Source organism: Corapipo altera, unplaced genomic scaffold (genome assembly GCF_003945725.1).
Source record: "Corapipo altera isolate COAL_440 unplaced genomic scaffold, ASM394572v1 165, whole genome shotgun sequence".
NCBI lineage: Eukaryota > Metazoa > Chordata > Aves > Passeriformes > Pipridae > Corapipo > Corapipo altera.
Window position 1 is genome coordinate 1,090,276 of NW_020884954.1, and position 21,376 is coordinate 1,111,651.

General features: G+C 47.2%; 2 protein-coding genes across 10 annotated transcripts in view; both read left to right on the forward strand.

The window, feature by feature from the left end:
* BCL9 (BCL9, transcription coactivator) overlaps positions 1–21,376 on the forward strand; it is a 31,498-nt gene that overhangs the window by 328 nt on the left and 9,794 nt on the right. For 2 of the 7 annotated variants that reach the window (XM_027663510.1, XM_027663511.1), the window contains exons 1-2: positions 19,147–19,376; positions 20,930–21,243. In XM_027663510.1, coding sequence (XP_027519311.1) covers positions 19,324–19,376; positions 20,930–21,243 — 367 coding nt within the window. In that variant the 5' untranslated portion in view covers positions 19,147–19,323. Of the gene's footprint in view, positions 1–3,536; positions 9,250–9,317; positions 9,334–10,488; positions 16,032–19,069; positions 19,377–20,929; positions 21,244–21,376 lie in introns of those variants that run through there. The other 5 variants (XM_027663514.1, XM_027663516.1, XM_027663513.1 and 2 more) reach the window with 5 other exon arrangements.
* Positions 143–3,504, forward strand: LOC113956688. Of its 3 annotated transcripts, XM_027663518.1 has the most exons (4): positions 143–429; positions 652–666; positions 809–877; positions 924–3,504. In XM_027663518.1, the coding sequence occupies exons 1-4, from the start codon at positions 189–191 to the stop codon at positions 1,553–1,555; spliced, it is 957 nt and encodes a 318-aa protein (XP_027519319.1). In that variant the 5' UTR covers positions 143–188; the 3' UTR covers positions 1,556–3,504. The 3 variants fall into 3 exon arrangements, with proteins under 3 accessions (XP_027519319.1, XP_027519318.1, XP_027519321.1); XM_027663517.1 differs by having other exon boundaries at positions 809–3,504; XM_027663520.1 differs by lacking the exon at positions 809–877 and having other exon boundaries at positions 143–428; positions 655–707; positions 927–3,504.

The following is a 21,376-nucleotide window of genomic DNA, read 5'->3' on the forward strand; positions in this document are numbered from 1 at the left end:
TGTGCTCCATGGGATCTGTGGGGAGCAGGGAATGTGCTCCATGGGATGTGTGGGGAGCTGGGATGTGCTGGGAGCTGTGCCCCGTGGAGGGGTCTGTGGGGAGCGGGGGATGCTCCAGGAACTGTGCCCCATGAGGTGTGTGGGGAGCAGGGAATGTGCTCCATGGGACGAGGTGTGGGGAACAGGAGATGTGCTCCATGGAGGGATCTGTGGGGAGCAGGGGATGTGCTCCATGGGATCTGTGGGGAGCAGGGAATGTGCTCCATGGAGGAATCTGTGGGGAGCAGGGGATGTGCTCCATGGAGGGATCTGTGGGGAGCAGGGGACACTCTAGGAGCTGTGTTCCACGGGGTGTGTGGGGAGCAGGGAATGTGCTCCATGGAGGGATGGATGTGTGGGGAGCAGGGAATGTGCTCCATGGAGGGATCAGTGGGGAGCAGGGAATGCTCCAGGAGGTGTGCCCCATGAGGTGTGTGGGGAGCATGGGATGTGCTGAGAGCTGTGCTCCGTGGAGGGAAGTGTGGGGTGCAGGGGATATGTTCCATGGGACTCCCTTCCTTTTCCTCCACCCCCCTGCACCCCTGGAGCAAGGGGGCTCGATGGAGGGATGGGTGGAAAGCAGGGAGTGCTCCAGGAGCTGTGTCCCATGAGATGTGTGGGGAGCAGGGGATGCTCTGGGAGCTGTGCTCCATGGAGGGATCTGTGGGGGAGCAGGGGATGTGCTCCACGGGATGTGTGGGGCACAAGGGAATGCCCTGGGAGCTGTACTTCATGGTGGGATGCGTGAGGTGCAGGGGATGTGCTCCATGGGATGTGCTCCATGGGATGTGTGGGGAGCACACGGTACCTGGGTGCTGTGTTTCGTGGAGGGATGTGTGAAGAGCGTGGGATGCACTTGGAGCTGTGCTCCGTGGGATGTTTGGGGTGCACAGGGAATGCTCTTGGAGCTGTGCTCCGTGGGATGATTGGGGTGCTTTGGCTTGCACAGGGAACCCTGGAGGCTGTGCCCTGTGGAGGGGCACATGGAATGCTCTGCCCTGCATTGTGGTGCAGGGGATGCCCTGGGGGCTGTGCTGTATGGAGGAATGTATGGGATGCTCCTACTTGCAGGGCATGCCAGAGGGGATTTGCTGTGGGAAGGGGTGTGTGGGTTGTCCTGGGTTGCTGTGTGGTGCATGGGATGCCCCAAGAGCTGTACTTCGTGGAGGGATGTGTGGGGTGCTCTGGGGTGCCCACGTGGCTGTGCTGTGCTGGGGGCACTGGGTTGTGCTGGGGGCACTGGGTTGTGCTGGGGGCACTGGGTGTCCCCGTGGCTGTGGGGTGGCACTGGGGTGTGCTCTGGAGGCCAGGCTGGTGTGTGGGGTGCTCTGAGGTTTGTGGGGTGCCCTCAGGGCTGTGCCGTGGAAAAGGACGGTGTTGGGTGGATGAGAGAGGTGGCTCTGGGATTCCAATCCCAGTGAGGGGCTGGGACATGGGATGGGAGGGGCTGCAGCACCAGGGCTGGGCTGTTGGATTTGAGAGTGAGAAGTGTCCTAGGAGAAAGAAGCTGGAGTAAGTGGGGTGGGAGCTGCGTGTGTGAACTCTGCAGTGGAGCTGGAGCGAGGGGCTGGGGCACAGAGGTCTGTGGAAGGGATGTAGGGATTGGAATAAAAGGTGGAACAGGCAGTGATGGGGTGGGAGATGGTGTGTGGGACATCACGTCATCTGGGATGTGTTGTGAGGAAGGGATGGGGGGCTTTGGTGCAGGAAGAACTGAAATATGGGTGTCTGCAGGAAAAGAGGAAGAGGTGGATGAAGCAATGTGGAGTATGAGGTCTGCTGGGGAGAACTGGGTTGATACACGAGGGGATGGAAGGATGTGAGGAGCTGGGACTTGAGTCATTGGGAGAAAGGGATATGGGAGTGGGACTGCTGTGGTATGGGGAGGCACTGGGAGCCAGAATGTGGGGTGGGCAGGAAGTGCTTTCAGCTTGGGGGAGGTGGTGCAAGTGGTCATGAGGGAAACTGTAGGGCTCCAGAGCTGGGAAAGCAGGGTAGGCAGTTCAGGAGAGCAGGAATCCAGGGAAGCTGAGCATGTAGTGTTGGACTGGTATGTGGGATAGCTGTGCAAGAGGAGTTTGTGGGATACCAGGAGTGTGGGAGGGGATCTTGTATATAGGGATTGTGGGGAGGAGCAGTATCTGACAAGGCAGGAGCAGTGTGTTTATTTGGAAGTATTCCTGCTAGGTAGAGGAGAGGCATTTTGTGTGTGTGTGTGTGTGAGAGAGAGAGAGAGAGAGGCAATCTGTGCCCTGGCTGGCTGCAGAGGGGGATGAGAAAGGCTAAATCTTTGGAAACACTGCAAGTTCATGAGGCCAAGGGTTGGATGATGAGGAGAAACGAACACTGAAGACCCCAAATGCTCAGGGAAATGATGGGACAGGCAGATGCAGGAAGGCAGCACGGCTCCACCTCTGAGATGAGCGAGAGCACCCTGGTTTTCTGTGTAGTCCAGCTTTCTGTCCCTGAGGTCTCAGTGTAGGTGGTGGAATGATGGGACTGGAGAGGCCTCTGCTGATGGAGTGTTTGGGATGTGGAAGGTGGATGTTGCTCGCGGAGGGGAGACAAAGCGCGAGGACGCAGATGGGAGGAATCCGATGTGACAGTCAACTGTGGGTTGCTATTTGGGTATAAAAAATTAGGGTGGGATGATTACATGATTAGTGGCTTAATAGTAAACTACATGAGGAATCAGGAAATTGTCAGGCAGCAAAGAAAGAAAGTAAGTACAAAAGAAGTGTTTAGTAGGGAGGTGCTTGTGGAAGGGTTCAAAGCCACCAACGTGAAAGGGAAGATGCTTTTACTCTCCAGGTGCCAAACCTAACTTGGACTCTGAAACTGGTCTGGAAATGACCATGAACCTCACTTTCTGGGGAGAGGAACATCAAGTCTTGTAGCTCTAACCTGGTAAAGTGACACCACCTTGGTCTGGGCAGAGAAGAAGGGGTTGTGCCAGGTCGAGTTTGTCTCACAAAGCCTCCCTGTTAGTGACTGGTTGTTCTACTGTCAAAACACAGTTTGAGGAAGTGGGGGAGACAGTTATTCCAGTTTTTAGGGGTTCCAGTAGCATTCTTTTTCCTTGAAAGTGTTCTGTCCTCGATTTCTCTGTGAAAAGCCCACACAGGCATCATAGGATGCTCTAAGCATCAAGCTTTAACAGCATGAGGAAAAGAAGTGATGTAGATTTTTTTTCTTCTGTTTTCTTGGGTTATTTGGTCAGTGATTGCTCAAAATATTTCAAAAACAAGTGCTGGAAAGCTAGGCAAGGCATTACATGGAATAAAAGGGTATGGAATGAGAGAATTAACATACCTAAACAGCTTTATCCCCACTTCTTTTTGTTTGCCTCTCTGCTGCTTCACATCTTGTCGTGCCCGATTTCTGCCTGGGTGTTACAGGTGTTGGGGTGGTGAAGCTAAACAGGGGCACCCACAGTCGTGCTGTGTTCATCCTGTGGCAGTGGAGCTGTGCTCTCAGAAGTGCTCGTGCCCGCATCCCACAGTGCAGGGATCTGCTTTCTCCCCTGAATTACAACGGGCTGCTCTGGTGAGGTTTTATAGCCATTTTGGACAAGTTGGCAGGATGGCTCTGTTGTGCAGTGTGGATTTTTGTTTTTTTTTTTTCTTTTAACAGTGATCTCCAAAGAGATTATTTTTAATGAATGTGTCCTTTTTTTTTTTTTCTTACTCAGAGCATAAAAATGGCTCAAGGGCTCATATTCTTTCCCTTTCTCCCTTGCTGGCCTCTCCTCAAACAACAAAAGAAAGGCATCTTTCTTTTTTTAACTTGAAGTTAGCAACGATGTCAGTTTTGGGATTTGGCAGTTTTCTCAGTGGGGAGAGTGCGTTTTTGTTTTGTTGGGGTTTTTTTGGTGTTTTATTTAAATTTGGTTTTTTTGGGGGTCGGGTTTTTGTTGTGGAAAGGGGTCTGGGGATCTTGGGTCTCACTGCACTTGTGTGAACTCTTAACACCTTAATTGAAGGGGTGGGGATGCTGAATCACTAACAAAGACCTCCTTTATCCAAAATGTTAATCAATCATTGACGTTAAATAAGTGTGAACAAAACCAAGCAAAAAAAAACCCCACCCTAAACAAGTTTTTGTGTAAGTTCCACTCCCATTCAGCTGCTCATCTTTGGTCAGGTTAACATTCTTTTGGGGAATGTGCTCTTGATTTTTGCGATGTTTGGTAAAAGCTGTGTTGCTGACTTCCCAGTGTGGTTTTCCCAATACAGATTATGAGCTCAGAGATGTAGTAAAGATGTTTTGGGAGAAATCGTGATCTGCTCTGGTGTGAGGGAGTAGCTGGGCTACGACAGTACCTTTGTGACCATCTTTTTGTAGTTGTTTGTTTTTGGGAGGTCTTTTGCTTTCCTCCCTTGTGATAAGTTAATTTGCTTATTGGTCAACACAGTCTTCTAAGCTAGGCAGGGCCTGAATTTTAATGTGAAAGAAAATAAATAGTTTCCCTTCATACAACCAGAAACTTTGTAGATCTCTTCTGTATATTAAGAATACAAAGAGTGTGGACTCTTTTCTTTCTTCCTTGTGTTTCCCCCTTCCTTCCCCCCCCATCTTGCAGTTCACGGCTTGGATTGTTTTCAGTTAGGGTCAGTCCCCAGCCAGAGAAACTACATTTGTCACAAAATATCCAAATATAGAAACTAAGGCAACTATGAACCACAAGGCTAAAATGTTCATATACAACAGCTTTTCTGAGCAGTTTATACGTTTGAGGTGGATGAGAATGGAGTGCCTTTGATCCATATTTGATAGCCATTCAGGCTTGTTGCTCTGTAACATGTTGTCTTCCCATACCTATTTCTAGATGTTTCTTTCTGGATGTTTTTTCCCTCTGAGTTCCTGACGTGCTCTGTCGGCTCTCTGGCCTTACAAACTGTGCCTGTGGCTTAGGAGTTTTGTTGATCTTTTATAAATTCAACAGGAAAAGAAATCAAAACCCAACCAACAACAGCTTTGTCCCGTGGAGCAATTTACACTCAAGCGAGTATTCAAACTAATTTCTGTCTTAAATGTGAGCTGTGCTGCCTCACAGGGCTTCATCTCCTCTGGTCTCTAGAAGTTTACCAGAATTTCTTCAGAGCAATGCAGGCAGCCTTCATAAAATCCTTCTAACTATCTTGCATGGCCTTGGACTTCACAGAAATCCCTGTGCCTCGCTAAGTTCTGTGCTCTGTTTACATAGATATGAAGTCCTTTAACCCAGCAAGTTTTGCTGTGGGCTTGGATTTCCTGCTTACAAGCTCTGCTGGAGTCCCTGTAGTCTTCCTGCTGGCAAAGTCAAGGTGTTAACTCGGGTTTTCAGGGCAATTTGTGAATGGAAGGAGATTTCCTTGCTGAGTTTTTGTCCAAGCACTGCTCTGCCTGTTGGATTTAAAATAGCTTTCCCTCACACACCCTTGCTCTCGTCTGTTAGGTTTGTTGGGTTTTTTTTTGTTGTGTTTTAAAAGTTTAATCATTTTGGAGCTTGATCTCCTTTGTGGTAGGGACTGCACAAGTCCAGAAGAACAGGAACCTTGTTTGTAATTAGGAATTCCTGATAACGTCAAAGAACTTGAACAAACAAACAAAATAAATCTATCTGTTGGGACATTTCTGAAGGGTTGCCTTTAAGACCACCCCGGCTCACAAACACTGGTTAGCAAAAGAAGGTGACATTTTAATGTGCTGAATCCAAGTGAACTGTTCCAGTGTTGACTTTTAATTTATACCTCTGAAGAAGCAGGGCTGTGCTTTGTGGCTGCACCCTTACCTGTAGGGGCCTAGAGTTGGCTTGTGCGGAGCCCTTGGTGCTTGCCCATTTTGACTCTGTGCCACCCTGCTGGTGCTGCTGCTGCTGGAGCAGCTGGATGCTGAAAGGATCCAGGAGTTGATCTGGATTATAAGTAGCCTGGCAAAAAAAAAAAAAGATGATACTTAGCCTGCATCAGTTTGCCAAACTGGTTCACTGTTTGGCCACACAAGTGGTTGTATGGGCACATCAGACAGTGTGTGGTGCAGGGGTGGAAGTAAATGTTGGTAGCAGCAGTTCTTTAAGCTGGCATTGCTGCCAAAAGGAGTGCTCATCTAACTATACCCCAAGAGCCTGCTAAGCTTGCTAAGTGTTTTTTTACACCTGTTTGTTACAGCTTCCCTTGCCTGAGAACAGTTCCCTTCAGCTTACCTTGTTCTTTTTGCCAAAAATCATCCCTGGACATATAGGCAAGGTATCAAAAGAGAAACCTTCTTTAAGGAGCTTTAAGCAGTGCAAAAAGAAGAGTATGATGGTTTAGCTATGGAAAAGTTTCTGCTGTGTCAAGACTGCCTGATGATACAGAACATGCACTGTAAATTGACTATAGACTATTTAGTGTGGTTGCAATTAAGCAGTGAAACTCATGCTGTGAGAATCATCAGGAGCAAGAATTCAACAAGAGTTAAAAAGCATCAGATGTCTGTAGGAATATGAAGAATATTCAATTATCGTAATCAGTGACAGTAGAAATTTTGGAAGAGGTATTAAGCCTGTGGTCTAAACCTTGTTTTTTATTCTGCTCTAACAGATGTGCTTCTATATTGGGAAAGAGAGGGAGGGAATAGCTTGTTGTGCCTGGGTTTGCTGCAGGGTTCTCACACGCTTCTCTGGAAACTTGACTGAGACCAGCGCGTGAGATGCGCCTTTCAGCTGCACAGGCTTCTGGTTGGGTCGTGGTGAGCCATCCTGAAACCTGGGCTGAGCTACCAGAGTGTGGCTACCGAGGGGTGAACTGCTGCTACCCAGCTTTTCACATTTGCTTTGCTCCTCCTCCTGGGGTGGTTCTTACCTGCTCTTCGGCAGGGTCGGATCTGAGCGCTCTGGTTTTGATCCGCTTTGGCAACACTCGTTGAATTTGTTTTAAAGACCGTTATGAAGTTTTTTACTGTGCGTGAAGAATGAATGTTATCTGTTTAGAACAGATAGGCTTGCTCCAAGGTGCCTTTGTTTTCGGACAGACTTAAAAGGAGAGGTGAGATTTTCCTTGTTTGGCCTCTGAGAAGGAGCTTGTGGAATAGGGAAGGGAGATGAACAGTGGACTGTTTTTTAAAGCCTAGGTAGAATCAATGAAATCCTTTTGAAGGAAGGAGTCTGGAAAGCATGCTTTACCAGTGACATGATTTCTTTCAGCAAAGCAGGGCTGAGAGGTGGTAGAGCAACGTCCTCACTGAAAATTGGGTGCTGTAGTCTTGAAAACAGTGCTGGTTTTAAGTGCTCCTTAGTGGTACAGTCTGTGACAAGAAGAGTGCACGATGTACACAATAATTTAGCTGCATGTGGAATTGAGGGAGAGCTTAATGTTTTCTGTATTGAGTTCAGAGCAGTTGTTCAGGCACAGGTAGCCACACAGCTGCCTGTCCAGCTCCTGGCATTTGCAGTTGCCCTGAGCTGGTTGTCATTTTCTCATGTTCTCATGGCTGTTTGGCCTCTTAAGAAGGCAGTGCCACTGTGGCTTTGCTCCTTGGCTTTCTGGTGGGGCTGTCTGCATAGCAGCAGGGCAAGGGAGCTTTGAATCACTGACCCATCTTGTCACTGGATGGTCCCTGAGTGCCTGTTGTTGTCCTCTGTGCCTTCTGAACAAAGGGTGCAGATATCTGTTTTACCTTATCAGGGGGCAGCTGGGGCCCATGGGCTCTTTTATAACCAGGTTAGGTTGGATTTGGTGACGAACTTGAGAACAGAGCCCGTGATTTATCTACTCGACCATGTTACATATGCTCTACAAATTGCTTCAGGTCTGTGAGTCTGCTTGTGTATGCCGTGTCAGGATATCATTGCTACCTCTGCAGTGTGTACAGAGTTGTGAAGACCTGAACAAAAACTCTGGTTGAGTGGTTCACTGATAAAAACACTGGGTAGGAGCAGCACCTGACCATTTTTTCAGGTGGCCCAGAGCTCTGCTTTCTGCATTTTGCTGAACGGACTTCTTCAGGTGTCTTGATGTCTCTGTTCCACTGCCTGTGAAATGGCAGTGTTTTATCTATGTACCAATCTGGATTTGTTTGAGGGTTGATTAGAAGTGTATCTGCAGTATAATACAAAACCAAGCTGTAGCCTGTTGAGGTGAGCAGCCACAGCTTCCACAGCAAGAGCTGTTACAATGGAGAGTTCGGGCAGACCTACGTATGGAGAAACTCTTCTCAGAACTTCTTCTAGTGGAATGGGAGTTTTCCACCACATTTTATGTGTATGTGTGAGAAAGGAGTGAAGAAAACTTCAGGCCAAAATGACTTGACAGCTTGTTAGCAAGAAAACGCTTTCTTCTGTCTCTTGAAAAAAAAATCAATATACATATACATATATAAATATATATATATATATATAAATTTTAACCTTCTCGTGGTTGGGGATAGAAGGTTGAAACTGTCAGGCAGATAGCCACCACCCAGCAGAAATGCTCCTGAATGCTCTGGTGGAAGCTAGCTTTGATTTGACAGTTCTGAGTCTTTGGAAGCAGCTCTCTGTTTATGCAGCACAGTAAATACTTTGAAGTGCGTTAGGCTTTGCTGTACATGCGTGGCTAACTAGAAGAATATTAAATGCCTACATCTTGTGTGGAGTGAGGGAGGATCCCGCAGCAATTGGAATTGCATGCTCCTCGTGCTTTTATAAGATCGTGTCAAAGCAGTAGATTTGATAATAGACCTGATTATACAATTGCTTAATTTCTTGTCAAAATAACATTTTTTTATTTTTTTTTTTCCACATGAGATCTTTGAGGTGACCTCGTGTTATTTATCAAATGTCAGTTTTTCATCCCGGCAGCTTTGATATAATCATGTAGCGTCGTGGAGTAGTGTGTACATGCAGTCTTTGCTTGCTGGAGTTCTTTGAAGTGCCTCACTCCTCAGAAGAGTCATTGCTGTGTGGAAGATCCTGCATTTAACGACAAGGAAACCAGTGTGGAAGCGCTGCACTGTGGGGCTAAAGGTTGTGCTACATCTCTTGTGCCTAATGTGGGCCTGAAAGCAAAGAAGTGAGAGGTTCACTGCACCCCCTGACACTCATCTTACCCAGCAGTAAGCTGCAGGGGATATAGTAACCCTCCAGCTCTGTCCCTGTGGGAATGGCAGCTTTGTGGTGTGCTGAGCTCCCCAGGTGCTGGAGAAGAGCAGAAGGATGGCTGGTGGTGACAGTCCTGAAGGAAAAACTGGTCAGACAGGCAGTGCTGGAAGGTAGTGATACTCAGGGGAGCCTTGAAAAACTGCTCGTTTGGGATGAGAGAGACCACATGCCTGTGAAGGTTAAAAGGGAGGAAGGTGTGTGGGTCACCCCCAGCGATTCGGGTGGGCACAGTGTCCCCTTGCAGCATACCAGGGAATTACTGCTCGCTACATGTAGCACTGGGTTTTCCTCAGAGCAGCTCTGTCCTGTGCTGACCCATCCCAGCCTCACTTAGCTCATGAAAACTGACAAGATTGCAGCCCAGGGAGTTCTGCCTGAGGATTGCTTCTTATCTTTCATTCTGGAAGCCCGTTGAAGTGATGCTGAAAGGAAAGGGAAAAGCCCTTTTTTTTTTTCCCCAGGCTGAACTGATAGGTGACTTGTTTCTCCCAAGCCTTCTGCCTAGGCGGTGTGACGTTACTACTTGTTGAAGAACAAACTGGTGTCTCCTCGGTCCTGTCTTCCCATCCATTATTTCAGCATATTTTCCCCCTGCTCCCTTCCCACAGATTAGTTTCTAGATAATGGGCTGCTGGCAAGCTTGATGCAGGTGTCTTTTACCCATGGTTGTTCATGCAGATGTCCCTATTTAAATTTTTTAAAAAACAAACCCAGAGAAGTAAGGGGGAGAAGACTGCCTCTGCCTCTGAACACGTTGCCTAACTCCTGAAAAGTAGAAGAAACTTTTGACAGAAACCAAAGCAACGAAACAGCCTGTGGAAAGCTCCTATCATTGTCCACTGGACTCCTGCATGCAATGCTGACTGATGCTGGGGCTGTTAACTGTGGGAAGCCTGCCATATATTAGGGAAATACTGTTAAAACATTTCTTGAAAAATCCCTTATTGCTCGAGCTGCTGATCCTTACGGGTGTCGACAACAGTAGGAACGGCAGGGCAGGCGGGCTGCTGCTCGGGCAAGTGACACCCCACGTAAGGTGCTTAAAACTCCAGCTGTAAAGTACATAGGCTGCTCCCAGCATTGCTAACAGAGGTGGAGCTGAGCTGGTGCTGGCAGCTGTGCAGGGCTGCTGGGCTGAGGTCGGTGTGACGCTGTGGGGTGCGCGGCGGCGTCCCCAGCGCCCTGGCAGCATTCTGGCTGACCTGCAAATGCCACTGCTGCTGGAGAGGCTGGCACGGCATGGACCCCGTACCCAAGCAGATAGTTGTAGCTCAGGCTTTGAGATTTTTTTAGTTTTTTTAGGTTTTTTTTTTTTGTTGTTTTTTTTTTTTAGGGATTTTTCTTCTTGGCGTTTTCCCCCAGACTGATTTCTTGGAACTGTGTCAGAATCTGCCAGGAGCTTGTTTGAGTCCCAGGTGGACCAAGTAGTTGGAGTGTTGTCTACATAATAGCAGCTGGGAAATTAAAAGGCTCTTCGTGTCTGTCTCTGTGCACCTTGGATCTGCTCACCAGCATCCATAAGTGTCTGTCTCCTCCATTACTTTGGGGAAGGAGTCATACAGAGTCAGAAGCTGTCTAGGACAGTCATTTGTCCCCACTGGATTAATAATGCACTGAAGTGTTGTTTGATGCACTGAAAGAAGGTTTAATGGGCAAGTAGTTGTCTGTTTGACAAAAAGTGTTAGTGCTACTCACAGCTCTCAAAAGTGGTGCTTATGAGAGTGGTGGGTAATGTGTTTGTTGCAAAAGACTATTTTAGGATGATTTTTTTTTTAAAGTACCTAAAAATACTAATTACTTATATAGTAACACTAATTACTTACGCTTTGTGGCTACTGTTGGTTATCCATGTGCTTGCCAGCAGGAGGAAGGAAGTGAATAGTTGCTGGAGATGCCATTTTCTGAGAGAAAAGTCATAAAACACTTAGTGCCCTGAGCCTTTGGGTTTGTATTGTGCTTTGCCAGTGATTGTTTTGACTTTACATTTTAAGGATGGAGACCAAAAGGTTGAGTTTTCTGTGGCCATTGCTGTTCTGGATGGACTTTAGGACGGATTGATTCTCTGGGAGATGTCCATGTGTGTGGTGATAGGAGTTGGGGGGGAATTATGGGAGGAAGGGTATCTGTACTGCCTGACTTGAGATATGGGCAGGCACAGGTAGGCTCAGCAGAGTATGAACACACAAACTTCATTTGCACAGGGGTGATTAAATATATTCTTACAGTTTCTGTGAGGCTTATTCCTGTGGTCCTGAATTCTTGCATTAAGTTGAGGAAGTCAGAGGAACTCCTCTCCCATGTAATGGCATAGAATCTTGCTCTTTCCACGGCAGTGTGCTCGTAGGTCTTCAAGGTGCTAATTTTAAGTGAGCTTGTCTTTGCTCAGCCCCTTTCTCTGTGCTTCAGGGCTGGAGGTAGCTGTAGGCAGTAACCTACTCATTTGGAGTTTAACAGAGAATTGTGTACTCACCATGTGTAGAGGAGAAGGTGTTTTCTCTGTGGAGGTTGCATAGTCCCCACATTCATGTAGCAAAACAACTTTAGGTGACAAGTTATTGATTATTGTGTTGCTTGAGAGTAATTTCCAGTGCAAGACTGTGAGCAGAGAGGTAATACTGTGCAGACTTTGGGTTAGCAGTGATTTCTCTGATGTGGGTAAGTGGAATATTTTGTGGAACTGAAGGCTTTGTGTATGCCATAACTTTTTATTGGCAAGACGTAAACATGGGAAAGTCTATGCTGCTTCAGAATAAGTTAGGACCATCTAGAAATTGGTGACTGGCTGTGAGTTGCTGTCTACTCAGCTTAGGTGGACAAGTTATCTCTTGATGTTGAGAAAATAATTTATAAATAAGGGGGATTTGTGGCTTACTAGGGAATGATGGAACATGGCATTTTTCACAAATCATCAGCTGTTTTGGGTGGGATGCGGTCCGTGTGCCATATGAGGTGACCCTGGTGCAAGTGGCCCCTGCCTTTCTGGTAGAAGGTGCACGTGGAGCATGTCAGCTGAGAGTCTGATGTGTGATAATTTGTGTAGTTTGGTTGAGGGCTGAGGTCTGCAAACCCTGCAGTGGAAAGAGCCAGGACAGTGTAGGTAGTCAGGGCATCTGCTGATGGCAGAGCAGAGTTGTGTGGTGTTCAGGTGGTGTGTGAATTTATGTGCACATGTGACACTGTGTCTTTAGCCCCAGCAGTTCTTTAGGTACCCCGTGTATTTTCTGCCCTTGTTTAGGAAAAAGGGCAGAGGAACCTGCCATCCAGGAGATGGATGCAAGTGTATTTTAACAAGCACAGGTCTATCCATGCCTGTGACATCAGTCACTGCTGCCTCCTTTGTGCCAGAGAGCATGTGGCCACCTGGCTGGAAGAAACATGAAAGTTGTCTCCTGAAAATTATTCCTGTCTTATCTGGAACCAGTTTTCAGCTGGATCACAAGTGCTGGCAGTGGAAGGGATACAGTTGGGTTGGCTTGGGCTGGTGGGAGTTGCTTTCCTGGGTCCAGCAGGGCAGTTGGTGTACAGGAGGTTAAGGCTGCGTTTTTGACAGACCTGTTTGAACACTGGTGGGTCCAATCCTAGTTGTGTTACAGGCTTTATGCATTCCTGGGAAAGGATGAGGAGGGCAGCTTTTGCTAAGAGGTAGAGGCAGATTTAAAGGTGTATTTAATAGCCCTTGGTAGGGAGCCATATCTAGAAATTGGGGCTGGTTCAAGGGATTGAAGAGTGTCCTGTGTCCCTCCATCCTCCAATGCCATGGGGAGATGCGTGGGGTGTAGAATACTCATGTCAATTTATCTGTTTGCTTTTACATGATCTTAAGGAAGTCTGACAGCTCAATAAAAGCGTTAAATAACCCTTCCTGAGTCCTCTTGTTTCCCAGTTGCTCTCCTTATCAATGAGGTGTGTAATCAAGTACTTCATTAAACAGCAGCTTATTAAAAAGTAATGTGCAGTTCAGCTGCAAGTGTGTAAAATAATCAAATGCTTAACAAAACTGGTAAGTGCAGCACGTGATTGTAACCAGTGGTGGCTCTTGGGTGTAGGGGATTCACCTTTTGCCAGTGCAGCTGTTCTCCCTGTTATGTGGTTGAATGAGGGTCGGAGAAATAGGATGTGCCCTTCCCAGTAAAATTGTGCTGAAGGAGCGTGTTGGCTGATTCACTGCCTAACCCCACCTCTCAGGTCACACAGGGAATCCACTGGTGGATGCTCATGCAGAGGTTTGCTTCCTGGTGGCTGTCAGGATGAGTGGTGGCTCAAATGCCTCCTGCTGCTGCTGGTTTTGGGCCCTCCTAAAGCTGCTGCTCTTCCCAGAGCAGTCTCTTACTCCACTCTCTCTCCTTCCTTGCCCATTCCACTGTCACAGATACAATTCAGGGTGCAGGCTCAGCTTGCATTCAAAGTTGTCTTTTGTTTTCTGTAGCAGCAGGTCTCTAGCCTTTTTTCTTCTTCCATGCTGATTTTTGGCTCTCACCAGCCTCAGTCCAGCACAGACTGACAGTCTCAGAAAGGCCACGGGGAAAATAGCAGCGTGCTCTTTCTTGTACACAGAGAAAGGTTTCTTGCCTTTAATGCTTCATGTCACAGTAAGGCCACAAGTCTGATACTTTTATCTACTTGGTATGCCTTTATTTCATCTCTCCACATTCTCCTTCTCAAAGAGGGGGAGAAAAGAGTGAAGTGAATCAGTGATGTCTGCAGCTGTTCCTGCTGGAGCAGCCATAATGCTGTACACCTCCGGGTACTTGACCACTTATCACCGCCAAGCTTCTGCAGTTTTAAAGGCCTAAAGTAGGAATGAGCTAGTTTTGATGGTTTTTTTTTTTCACCTTCTGTTTGCAGTGCAGTAGTATGGTGGCTGGTTTGTAGAAGTACAGGGGTGGTTCACGAATACTTAACCAAGGGGTAAACCAAGATGTGCATTTGCATCTTGTTGGTTACTCTGTGGTAGCTGCTCCTGTGTGTCCTCTCGGCCTTGTGCTCTCCAAATCACTGTGGAGAGCAAGCTGTCTTGTGCTGGCTGGGGACTGAGACCATGCAGGTGAGCAGCAGAGATGGGACACTAGGGGATGGAATTACATTGCAGGAACTGGGTAGCCTAAAAGATGGATGGTGTCCCTCTTCCAGGCCTGATCTGTGATCTGTAATGCAGTTTTTTGCCAAGTTGGGATTGAGTGTTTCAAGCAGTGGAGCTCTGGCCGTTGTTTGTGGTAGATTCTGCCCATCCTGCTGTGTGCTGGTGTTTTCCTCTTCAAGGGAAAAAGTGATTTCTGCTTTGGTAGAGGTGTGTCAGTATTGGCACTGGCATGGCTTAGCCTGTATTGTTTCACTGGGTGGGGTGGGGGAAAGGGGAGAGGAGATATTACTGGGTAATTGGATTCAGGGATGATTGTGCTGCTGTGGTAGGTTTTACTGGATGAAGCAGCTTGTTGCGATAGGTGTTTGTTTCAGCTCCTGTCTGCAGGTGTGACTTGGCCAGATAAGGATGGTCTATCACGCTGATGATTTCATTGTTTGATTTGGCTGGACTGGGTGGAGAGTGTAGCTGCATTGTTTGGGCCCAGCTTTGTAGTTTGGTTTTGTCAAGTGGATTACATGGCAGTGCATTGCTACATTATTAAGGTGAAGCTGCAGCAGATAATAGTTGGAGAATGTTGGAGGGAAGAGAATATGCACAAGGGTTTCACAACGCGTAACTAATTGAGCCTCCAGCTCCTGCGTTTCTGTTGGGAGATCTGGTCAGCAGAATGCACTGGGATTACACAGAAAACCTCGGGTGGTGATTTCAGTTTGCAGTCATACTTTAACTGCAGGGCTGTCCGTGCTGTGTAAATAGCTGAGAGTGCTCTGAGAGACCATGCTGGCCCTGACAGTGTGTGTGTGTGTTGTCTGGATTCATACTGTTCTTGCAGCCTCTACAGTTTTCACAGTGGGTGAGGGAGAAGCTGACTCTTTTTTTACTGACTTCAGTTTTACCATTGAGCTGTTCCTCAAAGTCTGTGTTCCCTTGTACTACCAAACTTTCAGGCACTTAAATTTACTTTAACATGTGAGTGAGCATTAATTGATGCAGGGCTGTCTGTATTACTGAAAATGTGGCTGATGGGTTCTTAGGCCATGGACTCTTTTGACCTTATAGGAAATAACCATAGTACAAGGTGGGGTTGGCCCCTCTATCTTGAGCAGACTTGCAGTATGCCTTACTTGGGAAGGGTTGCCATTGGATTCCCTTCTCCCTGTAGTGTGTACAATGATGTAAAGTAGGAGCTGTCAGAACAGTAGGTAGTGCCTCCTCCTCCTAAAACCTGCCCGGTTTTCCCCTAGATGTGACTGCCTGGCTCTGCCTGATGCTTGATGTTTTTATTTAAACATGTTGGGCTCTGGAGGAGGTTGTATATGCGAAGCACAGGGGTTTGGCAGGAGTTGCTGAGCACACAGTGAGGGGAAGGCGAGCCTTTGAAGAGAGGTGGGTGCAGAGAAGGGAAGGTGACACGTCCAGGCTTTGTGTCAGCTTCTCTAAGCACAGATGAGCTCATGGGAATTGAGCTGGCTGAAATGTGGGAGTGCTAAAGCAGGTCTGACCTATTTCTCCTCCATGGGCAGCTTTTCAGATTCTTCCAGTCTGATGGTGGCTTTTTGGGGTGCTGACAAACCTTACCAGTCAGAGCAGAGGCTTCCCCTTGTCGGTGGTTCAGAGCAAGCTTTGATTCCTCTGCTTCTGTGTCTGGGTGCGTGGAAGGGGTGCACAGCTTGGCTTTGGCTGTGTGTTCTCGTTGGTGAAACTTTTCCTCTCTCTTCTGTTCCAGGTGATCGTTTCTTGTGAGACAAGTGGTTTGCAACTCATGGCCTCCACGATGAGTACTGCCGTGTCGTGACACCAGGGGTCTTGGTAAGCTACTTGTTGGAAAGGAGGGGACCTGTCCCATCTCCACCAGTGCAGATCCATCTCTTTTTTTTTTTTGTCTCTGCAGCTGAGATTTGAAGTCATTTTAAGCCATCCAAATTGTAGGCTGCAGCCGAGAGGGGTGAGGCTACGTTTTCACCTGTTCTCACCTCCTCCTTTGAGCTTGCAATGGCACTGATGTGGTTGCATGATCAACCAGATCAGGGGGCGAATCCAGCTGAATAGGGATTTCTGTTGTTTCCCTTGGGTTAGTTCCCATTCACATCTTTCCCTGATGTGGTCAGGAGAGAGGTGGTGAGAACGAGTAGCCAATTGAACCATCCCTTTTCCCTGCAGCCATTGCCTGGCATACCTTACAGCACTGCCAAAAATACAGCCTTGGATGTAGCTTGCCAAAACATCTTGAGGAGTGGTTTGACCATTCGCTGTCAGTGACCTTAATTTCAGAGCAATGATAAAGGCTTTGCTATGGCAGGCAGACTCCAGCTGCAAAAATACATTTCTCTAGAGCTTTTCCATTATTGAACCCTGGATTCCCAGACATACATATGTTAGAAGTGCATTGAGGAAAATCATGAGGCATTCCACTTCACATTATAAAAGATGCTACGTTCCCAGTGTGCAGAAATAAGAAGCTGGGGAAGTTGAGCTGCTGTTGTTCCACCAATGAATATATTTGATGTGTCCTTTATAGCTCTCTCTGGTAAGAAGAAATTTAAACTGAGATTGGAAAATACAGTTCCCTTGCAGAGCGCATCAGTTCTAATAGATGGAAGATATGTGTATACAGAATAAAAAAGTAGGGTTAAAAAAATGGAAGGTTTCCCCCCCGCCCCCCTCCGCCCCGGGTGAAGTACTTGAAAGTTTGTTGATGTCAGAAATACCATGTAGCCAGTGTGATCCTGATTCTTCAGTTCGTTTTTTCTCATTGCACTGTGCAAGGCTGGGAGTCTGAGGCTATTCTCATCTTGTAATAAAAGGTAACATAATGCATAAATATCCTAATGGAAAAGCAGAGGATGAAACTACTAGAATACTTAAGTTCATCATGCAGGCATCTGTGTCCTCCTATAAACATCAAGCTCTGCTCCCTTTAATGCTGTTATGCCTTTTTTCTTTTTTTTTTTTTCCCTCTTTTTGTTTTTATCCTGGAATTCACTGTATTTTCAGTCACACCTTCACCTCAAGTGAGGACCCTGCAGTATCACCGAGTTCCACTGACTTTTACAGACGTATCAATCTCTTGAAAAGCCGAGTTGGATGCTGTTGATGTTTCACTTTTGTTGTCAAAACAGACGTAGGAGCCAAAATTTGCATGCAAAGATGATACAATTTAGATATGTGTGAAGAGGTTCTCTCTCATCTTCAGTGTGTCTGTATAGCACCAGCTCCAATTGTAGCATGATAGCAATAACAATAGTGATAGGATAAAGCCAACATTGCTCTCAAAATCAGTGGGATAACCAGCTAATAGTCCTGGAGAAGGATGTGGATCCTTTGGATTGTGTGGCTCAGACTGGAGTTCATCTGATTATGCCTAGTAGGAGGTGTTTAAAATGAGATATTTATTGCAGAAACATTCCCTGTATTAATAGGTTTGTGCAGCACAGTGGAGGTGAGAATGGGGAGCAGGGTGACTTCTCTGGCTCATGAGGGAGGCATGTGGTGGAGAGGAGAATTTTTGGAGATGATGCAGAGCTTTGTGGAACTGCTGCAGTTTGGATCACTATCATGTTAAAGTACAGCAGTGTAAAGTCACTAAAATGTATAATGGCACAGCCTCAGAACTATATAAATTTGGGGAACTGGAAAACCATGGTGCTCACTACTACAAGTTGCTGATAAATCTCCTTGGCCAGAGGTGGTCAGAGAGTGTTTCTTAATCTTCTGGTGTCAGCACATAAACAAGGCAATTTTTGTTTCTGAAATGCAATTTTGAACAGTGATTTCTTCATAAAATTCAAGACGTTCCCATTCTGGTAAGATTTATTTTGTTTCATTTGATATACACAGGAAGAAACTACTTCTTTGGTGCTGAGAAGGAATATCGGGAATATTTACATTTGAATAATATTTAACTAGCAATGCTTAATACATTAACAATAAATCTTGGTTAGATTCTGAATTAAGTGGATTTGCATCTGAGTAGGTGAGATGAACAGGAGAGATTTTGTTGAAACATAAACAAGACAGAAATTTGTTCCAAAATAATTTAGCCCAAAGCACGTCAACAGTGATGTTCAATAGTTTACTCCTCCAGAAACAGTTTTAGGTGCCTTGTTGCCCATGTCATGCATATTGTCTCTTAAAAAGAAGCTGACAAAAGTTTCTTTTTGGGGGGGGGGGGTTGTTTTTTTGTTTTATTTTTTAAAAACCTCAGTGGTCTGTAGAGTGTTGCCGAGCAAATTTAGATGGGTACTTCTCTGGTGCTTTTTGGCCTTTCTAAGTAGATATGATGAGTGACTAACCCTTGGTGTTTTCAGACTAATCACACATTAGCTTACAGGTGGCCAGGAAGGTGTTTTATTTTATTTTTCTCCCTTTTTGTAACCTTTAGCACACATCCTTGAGCATATGTCTTGGTATATTGGACCGAGGAGACAAAAGATTTAAGGAGAGTTTATGTTCTTAAGAAATATCATGTTACAGCCATTCAAAGGGGAATTCTGGATAGCTAACTCGTGTTGGGGATTTGCAGTTTTGACTTTCTACTGACTTGCTATGAAGTGTCTTTAAGCTGAGCACAGATGTGGAATCAAAGTGTTCAGATTCAGGGTGCTTCCCTGTTTTGTTGACTCCAGAATGATTGGCTTTGGACGAAGGGAAGGTGGCCTCAGTGCCTGTGAACTGAATGGCCAGCCAGGGCTGCCTCTGGTCTGGAAATACCCATCCACCTGAAAGCTCTTCTCCTGTGTCTTCTCGGGAGTGGGGGAAGAATTGCCGTGCCCTGCCTCGCACCAGCCACGTCTGCTCGGGAAGTGCCTCACTGGTTTTCTGTTCTCTTCTCCTGGGCTGGTTTGCAGGGTGCCCTGGAGATGCGAGACTTCCCCTGGGCGGCAGGAGGCACGCGTCTAGAGAATGCTGGAGCTGCAGGAGGGAAGTGCCCAGTGCAAAACCAGCGAGGAGCCAAGAGAAAAAAGGCAAGCAGACAGCCAGCACTGAGAGGAGCGGGTGGCAGGAAGCGCTTCGACGCTGCCTCTGGCGGCACGATCCCCAGGGGAACTTGACGAGAGCCCATCTGCGTGCGTGTGAGACTGTGAGCTCAGGATTTCTGTCAATGCATTCCAGTAACCCCAAAGTGAGGAACTCCCCGTCAGGCAACACACAGAGGTAAGGGGAAGAGCCTGCCCTCAGCTGCCCCGGGTTGGTGCGTGTTGCCGTCCCTGCTGTGCTGCTGGCTTGGCTCCCCTGGCCCTCCTTCGTGCTCCCCTCAGACCTGCCGAGTGCCTGAGCAGTGGCTGCACAGTGCTGATGGGTCTCCATGTTTGCAAGGCTCAGGATGAGCTGAAAGCTGTGGATTTTCCGTTCCATGTGCCCTCCTCCCTTCCCATCAGGTGCCTGAACAGGCTGTTGGAGAGTAAACATGCTTTTTCTGTCTTGGATTTTTCTCCCCCCCTTCCTCCTCTTCTAATTATCTGTTTCCCGAGGGGTAGTTGGGCAGCAGAAGGTCTCTCTGCCTGTATTTTCACACAAAATGCTTCCTCTGTATTATTGGCCTGAGCAGCCTGGAGAACTGATCTGCTGAGCACTGGGATCCTCTGCATCAGTCACCTGCCAGTGCAGCAGGTCAGCATCTCTCCTCCACTAATCTGGAAGGGGAAGAATATGGAAGCAAAGCGGCGCCCAGGGACTTAGAATGGTCTGATTGACAGCATTCTTGGGTTTGATTATTTACTCCTAGAGGTCATCCAGAACTTAGGAGTATTTCAGAGGGAATGCTTCTGAGTCAGATGTCTTTCCTGAGGAGGAAACAGCTTGTGTGAGTCCCACAGTGAGGATGCTAGCAAGCACTGCCTGTTGGAAGTGATAGTGATGATGGGAAAACACAATGCAGAAGATCCAATTGCAATGGAGCAAGTGGAGGGTGAGGAGAAAGGGGTGGCTAATATGTCTGGTAAAACCCAGGGGAGCAAAATATTTTTAGGATGCAATTTGCTGGATGGAAGAAGAAAGGAAAGACTCTGAATCTGCTTTGGCAAATTAAGGAAGCTCCATCTGCCCCATTTTGCAGGAGTGTGCTTGGAGATGGTATCCTTCCTTCTCTTTCCTTATTCAGAGGCAGGTTGTAGCTGGTTTAATTGTTTTCACGGTCAGAGGTTTGTGTTTTCCTGGCAGCTCGCCCCGGTGTATGACGAATGCTGCAGCAATGCTGGGTTTTCCTTGTGCTCCCTGTAGAACTGGATAGGGAGGTGAGAGGGAGGGGGGTGGGGGTCTTCTCTGGTCGGAGCTGTAGTTGGGGTCCAGGAGAGTGGTGAGGTGAACTTTATTGTGCCTTGTTTGTTTACTCTGAGCTGGTCTTGGTGTGAGGCGCTCCTCTGTGCACATAGAAACCGTTGTCTTTATTGACAGAAGCTCCAGAGGTGGGTCCTCATGTGACAGCAGTTTCTGGGATCTGGCAGGTCTGTGGTTTGCCCTGGTGCCTTCTTGAGCAATGAGATCCCATCTTGGATAATAACCCTTTCAGGGCATGTTCGGAAAAGCACCCTCATGACTCTAAGCTTACAGGCATTTTTTATGTGTCAGCAAATTGTCTTAGCTTGCAAGGTGACAGTGGTTGTTTCTGCTTCACTCTAATCTGTTCCTACAGGGCTGAATGAATCAATGGTGTGATTTGTCACTTTTTTTGTCTTTTTTTTTTTTTTTTTCTCCTCTGTCCCCTGTAGCCCCAAATCAAAGCAGGAGGTGATGGTCCGCCCCCCTACAGTGATGTCCCCGTCTGGCAACCCTCAGCTGGATTCCAAATTTTCCAACCAAGGCAAACAAGGGGGCTCCACCAGCCAATCCCAGCCCTCTCCCTGTGACCCCAAAAGTGGAGGTCACACCCCCAAAGTGCTCCCTGGCCCAGGTGGGAGCATGGGGCTGAAGAATGGGGCTGGAAACGGTGCCAAGGGGAAGGGGAAGAGAGAGAGGAGCATTTCAGCAGACTCCTTTGAACAGAGGGAAGCTGGGACTCCTAATGATGACCCTGAAATCAAAGGTATGCTTGCTAGGATTTGTGTGCAGACAATTAGTCTGGATTCTCTGTGAGATGGGAGAATTGCTATGCAAATGTTATTTGTCTGGGATTCTGTAAGTTCCCTCCAACGAAGTCTAAAGGTCTGGAGAGCAGG

What these genes read in the sequence shown, in the direction of transcription:
- LOC113956688 (XM_027663517.1), top strand. Translation starts at nt 154, where the DNA reads ATGTGCTCCATGGGACGAGGTGTGGGGAACAGGAGATGTGCTCCATGG.